The 10000-nt window shown below is 39.8% G+C and overlaps 1 protein-coding gene across 1 annotated transcript in view; it reads left to right on the top strand.

The window, feature by feature from the left end:
• Positions 1-10000, top strand: part of abcc8 (ATP-binding cassette, sub-family C (CFTR/MRP), member 8) — a 39744-nt gene that overhangs the window by 21485 nt on the left and 8259 nt on the right. Inside the window, exon 11 of the mRNA XM_060061545.1 lies at positions 235-415. Coding sequence (XP_059917528.1) covers positions 235-415 — 181 coding nt within the window. The remainder of the gene's footprint in view (positions 1-234; positions 416-10000) is intronic.

Here is a 10000-nt window from a genome sequence, read left to right on the forward strand (position 1 = left end):
TCTGTGTGTGTGTGTTTGTGTGTATCTAGGTTTGTTGTTGTTATTGCTCTGATCTATGTGTGTGTCTCCTCTGTGTGTGTGTGCTTGTGTATCTGTATATGTGTGCGTGTGGTGTTTGTGGGTGTTTGTTTGGTGCGTCTGTGTTTGTGTGAGTGTGTGTCTGACTTTGTGGGTAGATATGTGCATGTGTGTATCTATGTTTGTATCCATGTTTGAGTTGTCTGTATCTATAAGCGTGCATACTTTACCCCCCCCCCCCCCCCCCCCCCCCCCCCCCCCCCCGGTGTGGTTCAGGTGTCCAACTACATGAACTGGATGGTGCGGAACCTGGCGGACATGGAGGTGCAGCTTGGCTCGGTCAACAGGATCAACGGTCTGCTGCAGACGGAACCCGAGAACTACGAGGGGCTGCTGAGTGAGTCCCGCCCCCTTTATATATACCCTCCTCTCATTGGCTGAGTGAGTCCCGCCCCCTTTATATATACCCTCCTCTCATTGGCTGATTGAGTCCCCCTCTTTATATATACCCTCCTCTCATTGGCTGAGTGAGTCCCGCCCCCTTTATATATACCCTCCTCTCATTGGCTGAGTGAGTCCCGCCCCCTTTATATATACCCTCCTCTCATTGGCTGAGTGAGTCCCGCCCCCTCTTTATATATACCCTCCTCTCATTGGCTGAGTGAGTCCCCCTCTTTATATATAACCTCCTCTCATTGGCTGAGTGAGTCCCCCTCTTTATATATAACCTCCTCTCATTGGGCTGAGTGAGTCCCCCTCTTTATATATAACCTCCTCTCATTGGGCTGAGTGAGTCCCGCCTCCTCTTCATATTTAACCTCCTCTCATTGGGCTGAGTGAGTCCCGCCTCCTCTTCATATTTAACCTCCTCTCATTGGGCAGGCCGTGTCTGACACCAGCTCCATCAGTTTGCCTTGTCCTCCTACGTTCGCTCCTACTTTTCCTACTACATGAGAGCAAAATGAATCCCCAAACCGTCTTACCTGGGGTAATGGTGGGCTCGCCCAAAGTCACATGACCAGGCTTAAGTCACATGACCAGAACAGAAACAACCTCAAAGAAAGGATGGAAACACTTTCTAAAGATTGTGGATAGAAACCTGTATTCTGCAGGGGTATGAACCAGGGCATGAACCATAGCTCCTGAAGTCTAATCCATCTGCCGCGATGTTCTCATACTCTGTCAGCGCCCCGCATAATGTTTATAGCCTCGGAGCATGACTGTGTGAAAGATGACCTGCCAAATACCTCGTCCTTAAACACACACACACACACACACACACACACACACACACACACACACACACACACACACACACACACACACACACACACACACACACTCTGTTCCTATTGGTCTTCCTGTGTTGCTTGGCCCCGCCCACCAGTAGACACCGCTAGCATGTCAGTTATTATAATCCATGTCTTAACGGTACAAATGCCAGACTATTCAGTGATAATCTTTGTAAAGGTTGGATTTGATGATGATCTAACCTTTTGCTCACTAAGGCCACCATTGCAAGAGTGAACTTCCATTTGTGCTTCAATGGAAGTTCACTCTTCTCTCTAGGTCGTCCTCAGACGAGCCCTCCATCGTTGCTTCCAGTCATCCCGATTCTCCATACATCTAGCCGGTTCATTGGTACTTTGTGCTCCTGCATCCTTCTTCAGTACATCCACGTATGTGAGTCTAGGACGTCTTCTAGACCGATGCCCATGGTCATTTCGTTGATGACCCTCCAGGCTTCCCCATACTGTTTTTCGCCTTGCGCAGCCTGCACCCTTCGCACCTTCTCCATCAGTTCCTCCCCCTTGATGTTGTCGTAGGTACTGAACCAAAGCTGCTTGGCTTCTCTCAGTTCCCCACGTCTCTGCTGGGTTGGTTCACGCTCAAAGTTGAGGCGTGCTTCCTCCACACTTCCTCGTGCCGCTACGACCTCCGGATGTTTGGACCTCAGGGAGGTTCTGGCTCTGTCCAACACGGGCACACACATCCTGGTTGCCTCCTCGTTTGCAGCGACAAATCTCATATATTCGCTGCTGGGCTCCGCTCCCTTGTCCAGCTGCTGGAAACGATTCCTGACTTCCTCAGTGTACCTGGTTTGAAGGCCAGGATCGTTTGCGAATGCCTTCCAATCGTGCCGGATCTTGGGACTAGGCTTGGGGACCCTGAGGCTCAGTCGCACCCTCATGGACACCACACGGTGGTCCGAACCCACCGAGCTGAACGAACTGTATGGTTCGGCATTAAGGATGGAGTTCCTCCACTTTCTCCTCACAAGTATATAGTCCAGTTGGCGTACCATACGTGTGGCTCGATCCTGGAAGGTCCATCTCTTGCCTTGTCTTTTCTGGAACAAGGTGTTCGCTGCCAGTAGTTCGTGCTCCTTGAGAAGGGCGGTGAGGTATGCACCATTGCGGTTGGTAGAGTCCTGGTATGGGAAGGGTGTGTCCTCTGGTCCGAGCCTTGCGTTGAAGTCCCCCAGGATTGCCAGGAAGTTGTGTGCTGGAACACCTCGCACGGCTGTTGCCAGGTCCTCGAAGAACTTCTCCGCCTCCTCAGTTGGGGCCACGTTGGTGGGTGAGTACACGACTATGACTGTTGTTACTGGGTTGGATGAGAACTCTGCGATAAGGATCCTTTCGGTGTGTTGGTAAACCCGACGGAGAGCCTTACGCGCCCGAGAGCCCAGCATTAGCCCCACGCCACCTGTTGCGGCCTGAGCCTCGTTTCGCCACGCAGACGAGGTGATGAACGTGCATCCCTCTACTTTGTGGTAAACGATCTGGTCATCAGTGTGCACTCTTCTGTGTTCCTGGACTCCCAGGATCTCCACTCCCCGCTCCTCAGCACAGTGTGCTAGCTCCACCAATCTAGCTTCTTCTCTCACTGTACATGCGTTGAAGGTTGCCATTACAAATGGTCTCCGACAGGGCATGAGTGCATTGGACGGGGTGCTGTGATTGGACAGAACCCTCCCTGGTTTCCCAGGGTTTGAGGTCCTGTCGTCATGGTGTCCTCCAGAGGGAGGACCAGCACCACCGTCCGCTGCGTTCCTCCTGCGGACTCCCGCCGCTGGAAGTATAGGGTTTGGGATAACTTTGTTCTTCTTGCATTTATTTATTTGACAAAGACAACAGTTTTTTTTCATGACGACCAATAAAAAACGACAGTGTCACCCCTCATGTTTCATTTGATAAAAACGACAGTGTTACCCCTATGTTTTAATTGATAAATATCGACAGTGTTACCCCTTATGTGTTTTTTCATGATGACCAATAAAAAACGACAGTGTTACCCCTTATGTTTTTTTTCATGACGACCAATAAAAAACAACAGTGTTACCCCTTATGTTTTTTTTCATGACGACCAAAGAAAAACGACAGTGTCACCCCTCATGTTTCATTTGATAAAAACGACAGTGTTACCCCCTATGTTTTAATTGATAAAGACAACAGTGTTCCCTTTATGTTTTTTTCATGACGACCAATAAAAACGACAGTGTTACCCCTTATGTTTTTTTTCATGACCACCAATAAAAAACAACAGTGTTGCCCCCTATATTTTTTTTCATGACGACCAATAAAAAACAAGAGTGTTACCCCTTATGTTTTTTTTCATGACGACCAATAAAAAACAACAGTGTTACCCCTTATGGTTTTTTTCATGACGACCAATAAAAAACAACAGTGTTACCCCTTATGTTTTTTTTGATGACGACCAATAAAAAAACAACAGTGTTACCCCTTATGTTTTTTTTCATGACGACCAATAAAAAATAACAGTGTTACCACTCTTGTTTTTTTTCATGACGACCAAAGAAAAACGACAGTCTCACACCTCATGTTTCATTTGATAAAAACGACAGTGTTACCCCCTATGTTTTAATTGATAAATATCGACAGTGTTACCCCTTATGTTTTTTTTCATGACGACCAATAAAAAACAACAGTGTTGCCCTTTATATTTTTTTTCATGACGACCAATAAAAAACAACATTGTTACCCCTTATGTTTTTTTTCATGACGACCAATAAAAAACAACAGTGTTACCCCTTATGGTTTTTTTCATGACGACCAATAAAAAACAACAGTGTTACCCCTTATGGTTTTTTTCATGACGACCAATAAAAAACAACAGTGTTACCCCTTATGTTTTTTTTCATGACGACCAATAAAAAACAACAGTGTTACCCCTTATGTTTTTTTTCATGACGACCAATAAAAAACCACAGTGTTACCACTTATGTTTTTTTTCATGACGACCAAAGAAAAACGACAGTCTCACCCCTCATGTTTCATTTGATAAAAACGACAGTGTTACCCCCTATGTTTTAATTGATAAATATCGACAGTGTTAACCCTTATGTTTTTTTTCATGACGACCAATAAAAAACGACAGTGTTACCCCTTATATTTTAATTGATAAAGACAACAGTGTTCCCTTTATGTTTTTTTTCATGACCACCAATAAAAAATAACAGTGTTACCCCTTAATTTTTTTTTCATGACAACCAATAAAAAACAACAGTGTTACCCCTTATGTTTTTTTTCATGACGACCAAAGAAAAACAACAGTGTCATTTATTTGATAAATATCGACAGTGTTACCCCTTAAATTTATTTCATGACGGCCGACAAAAAACGACAGTTACCCCACATGTTATTTCCATGTTGACCAACAAATAACAACAGTGCCACCCCTGTCGACGTTTTTGCGGGGATCCGAACATGAGCTGTGAGTGTTAACCTCCGAACTTAACAATGCACCATCAAGACACCCGATAAAGTCATCACAAAGGTTATACTTGACTTTATAATTCACATGAAATAAAGATAAGAGTCTTCCAACAGAAGACATCAACCGGACTTGAACCCCGGTCTCCAGGGGTTTAGCTCACAGCTCTCTCCACTGCCCACTGAGATTTGTAATTTAATTATGTGTGAAGTTATGTAAAACAACAGTGTCACCCCCTATGTTTTATTTGATAAATATCGACAGTGTTACCCCTTTTGTTTTTTTCATGACGACCAATAAAAAACAACAGTGTTTCCCCTTTTGTTTTTTTCATGACGACCAATAAAAAACAACAGTGTTTCCCCTTATGTTTTTTTTCATGACGACCAATAAAAAACAACAGTGTTACCCCTTATGTTTTTTTTCATGACGACCAATAAAAAACAACAGTGTTACCCCTTATGTTTTTTTTAATGACGACCAATAAAAAACAACACTGTTATCCCTAATGTTTTTTTTCATGACGACCAAAAAAAAACAACAGTGTTACCCCTTATGGTTTTTTTCATGACGACCAATAAAAAACAACAGTGTTACCTCTTATTTTGTTTTTCATGACGACCAATAAAAAAACAACAGTGTTACCCCTTATGTTTTTTTTCATGACGACCAATAAAAAACAACAGTGTTACCCCTTATGTTTTTTTTCATGACGACCAAAGAAAAACGACAGTCTCACCCCTCATGTTTCATTTGATAAAAACGACAGTGTTACCCCCTATGTTTTAATTGATAAATATCGACAGTGTTAACCCTTATGTTTTTTTTCATGACGACCAATAAAAAACGACAGTGTTACCCCTTATATTTTAATTGATAAAGACAACAGTGTTCCCTTTATGTTTTTTTTCATGACCACCAATAAAAAATAACAGTGTTACCCCTTAATTTTTTTTTCATGACAACCAATAAAAAACAACAGTGTTACCCCTTATGTTTTTTTTCATGACGACCAAAGAAAAACAACAGTGTCATTTATTTGATAAATATCGACAGTGTTACCCCTTCAATTTATTTCATGACGGCCGACAAAAAACGACAGTTACCCCACATGTTATTTCCATGTTGACCAACAAATAACAACAGTGCCACCCCTGTCGACGTTTTTGCGGGGATCCGAACATGAGCTGTTTAGAGTGTTAACCTCCGAACTTAACAATGCACCATCAAGACACCCGAAAAAGTCATCACAAAGGTTATACTTGACTTTATAATTCACATGAAATAAAGATAAGAGTCTTCCAACAGAAGACATCAACCGGACTTGAACCCCGGTCTCCAGGGGTTTAGCTCACAGCTCTCTCCACTGCCCACTGAGATTTGTAATTTAATTATGTGTGAGGTTATGTAAAACAACAGTCTTACCCCCTATGTTTTATTTGATAAATATCGACAGTGTTACCCCTTTTGTTTTTTTCATGACGACCAATAAAAAACAACAGTGTTTCCCCTTTTGTTTTTTTCATGACGACCAATAAAAAACAACAGTGTTTCCCCTTATGTTTTTTTTCATGACGACCAATAAAAAACAACAGTGTTACCCCTTATGTTTTTTTTCATGACGACCAATAAAAAACGACAGTGTTACCCCTTATGTTTTTTTTCATGACGACCAATAAAAAACAACAGTGTTACCCCTTATGTTTTTTTTCATGACGACCAAAGAAAAACGACAGTGTCACCCCTCATGTTTCATTTGATAAAAACGACAGTGTTACCCCCTATGTTTTAATTGATAAAGACAACAGTGTTCCCTTTATGTTTTTTTCATGACGACCAATAAAAACGACAGTGTTACCCCTTATGTTTTTTTTCATGACCACCAATAAAAAACAACAGTGTTGCCCCCTATATTTTTTTTCATGACGACCAATAAAAAACAAGAGTGTTACCCCTTATGTTTTTTTTCATGACGACCAATAAAAAACAACAGTGTTACCCCTTATGGTTTTTTTCATGACGACCAATAAAAAACAACAGTGTTACCCCTTATGTTTTTTTTGATGACGACCAATAAAAAAACAACAGTGTTACCCCTTATGTTTTTTTTCATGACGACCAATAAAAAATAACAGTGTTACCACTCTTGTTTTTTTTCATGACGACCAAAGAAAAACGACAGTCTCACACCTCATGTTTCATTTGATAAAAACGACAGTGTTACCCCCTATGTTTTAATTGATAAATATCGACAGTGTTACCCCTTATGTTTTTTTTCATGACGACCAATAAAAAACAACAGTGTTGCCCTTTATATTTTTTTTCATGACGACCAATAAAAAACAACATTGTTACCCCTTATGTTTTTTTTCATGACGACCAATAAAAAACAACAGTGTTACCCCTTATGGTTTTTTTCATGACGACCAATAAAAAACAACAGTGTTACCCCTTATGGTTTTTTTCATGACGACCAATAAAAAACAACAGTGTTACCCCTTATGTTTTTTTTCATGACGACCAATAAAAAACAACAGTGTTACCCCTTATGTTTTTTTTCATGACGACCAATAAAAAACCACAGTGTTACCACTTATGTTTTTTTTCATGACGACCAAAGAAAAACGACAGTCTCACCCCTCATGTTTCATTTGATAAAAACGACAGTGTTACCCCCTATGTTTTAATTGATAAATATCGACAGTGTTAACCCTTATGTTTTTTTTCATGACGACCAATAAAAAACGACAGTGTTACCCCTTATATTTTAATTGATAAAGACAACAGTGTTCCCTTTATGTTTTTTTTCATGACCACCAATAAAAAATAACAGTGTTACCCCTTAATTTTTTTTTCATGACAACCAATAAAAAACAACAGTGTTACCCCTTATGTTTTTTTTCATGACGACCAAAGAAAAACAACAGTGTCATTTATTTGATAAATATCGACAGTGTTACCCCTTAAATTTATTTCATGACGGCCGACAAAAAACGACAGTTACCCCACATGTTATTTCCATGTTGACCAACAAATAACAACAGTGCCACCCCTGTCGACGTTTTTGCGGGGATCCGAACATGAGCTGTGAGTGTTAACCTCCGAACTTAACAATGCACCATCAAGACACCCGATAAAGTCATCACAAAGGTTATACTTGACTTTATAATTCACATGAAATAAAGATAAGAGTCTTCCAACAGAAGACATCAACCGGACTTGAACCCCGGTCTCCAGGGGTTTAGCTCACAGCTCTCTCCACTGCCCACTGAGATTTGTAATTTAATTATGTGTGAAGTTATGTAAAACAACAGTGTCACCCCCTATGTTTTATTTGATAAATATCGACAGTGTTACCCCTTTTGTTTTTTTCATGACGACCAATAAAAAACAACAGTGTTTCCCCTTTTGTTTTTTTCATGACGACCAATAAAAAACAACAGTGTTTCCCCTTATGTTTTTTTTCATGACGACCAATAAAAAACAACAGTGTTACCCCTTATGTTTTTTTTCATGACGACCAATAAAAAACAACAGTGTTACCCCTTATGTTTTTTTTAATGACGACCAATAAAAAACAACACTGTTATCCCTAATGTTTTTTTTCATGACGACCAAAAAAAAACAACAGTGTTACCCCTTATGGTTTTTTTCATGACGACCAATAAAAAACAACAGTGTTACCTCTTATTTTGTTTTTCATGACGACCAATAAAAAAACAACAGTGTTACCCCTTATGTTTTTTTTCATGACGACCAATAAAAAACAACAGTGTTACCCCTTATGTTTTTTTTCATGACGACCAAAGAAAAACGACAGTCTCACCCCTCATGTTTCATTTGATAAAAACGACAGTGTTACCCCCTATGTTTTAATTGATAAATATCGACAGTGTTAACCCTTATGTTTTTTTTCATGACGACCAATAAAAAACGACAGTGTTACCCCTTATATTTTAATTGATAAAGACAACAGTGTTCCCTTTATGTTTTTTTTCATGACCACCAATAAAAAATAACAGTGTTACCCCTTAATTTTTTTTTCATGACAACCAATAAAAAACAACAGTGTTACCCCTTATGTTTTTTTTCATGACGACCAAAGAAAAACAACAGTGTCATTTATTTGATAAATATCGACAGTGTTACCCCTTCAATTTATTTCATGACGGCCGACAAAAAACGACAGTTACCCCACATGTTATTTCCATGTTGACCAACAAATAACAACAGTGCCACCCCTGTCGACGTTTTTGCGGGGATCCGAACATGAGCTGTTTAGAGTGTTAACCTCCGAACTTAACAATGCACCATCAAGACACCCGAAAAAGTCATCACAAAGGTTATACTTGACTTTATAATTCACATGAAATAAAGATAAGAGTCTTCCAACAGAAGACATCAACCGGACTTGAACCCCGGTCTCCAGGGGTTTAGCTCACAGCTCTCTCCACTGCCCACTGAGATTTGTAATTTAATTATGTGTGAGGTTATGTAAAACAACAGTCTTACCCCCTATGTTTTATTTGATAAATATCGACAGTGTTACCCCTTTTGTTTTTTTCATGACGACCAATAAAAAACAACAGTGTTTCCCCTTTTGTTTTTTTCATGACGACCAATAAAAAACAACAGTGTTTCCCCTTATGTTTTTTTTCATGACGACCAATAAAAAACAACAGTGTTACCCCTTATGTTTTTTTTCATGACGACCAATAAAAAACAACAGTGTTACCCCTTATGTTTTTTTTAATGACGACCAATAAAAAACAACACTGTTATCCCTAATGTTTTTTTTCATGACGACCAAAAAAAAACCACAGTGTTACCCCTTATGGTTTTTTTCATGACGACCAATAAAAAACAACAGTGTTACCTCTTATTTTGTTTTTCATGACGACCAATAAAAAAACAACAGTGTTACCCCTTATGTTTTTTTTCATGACGACCAATAAAAAACAACAGTGTTTCCCCTTATGTTTTTTTTCATGACGACCAATAAAAAACAACAGTGTTACCCCTTATGTTTTTTTTAATGACGACCAATAAAAAACAACAGTGTTATCCCTAATGTTTTTTTTCATGACGACCAATAAAAAACAACAGTGTTACCCCTTATGTTTTTTTTCATGACGAACAATAAAAAACAACAGTGTTACCCCTTATGTTTTTTTTCATGACTTCCAAAGAAAAACAACAGTGTCACCCCCTATGATTTATTTGATAAATATCGACAGTGTTACCC

Source organism: Gadus macrocephalus, chromosome 9, assembly GCF_031168955.1.
Source record: "Gadus macrocephalus chromosome 9, ASM3116895v1".
NCBI classification, from domain to species: domain Eukaryota; kingdom Metazoa; phylum Chordata; class Actinopteri; order Gadiformes; family Gadidae; genus Gadus; species Gadus macrocephalus.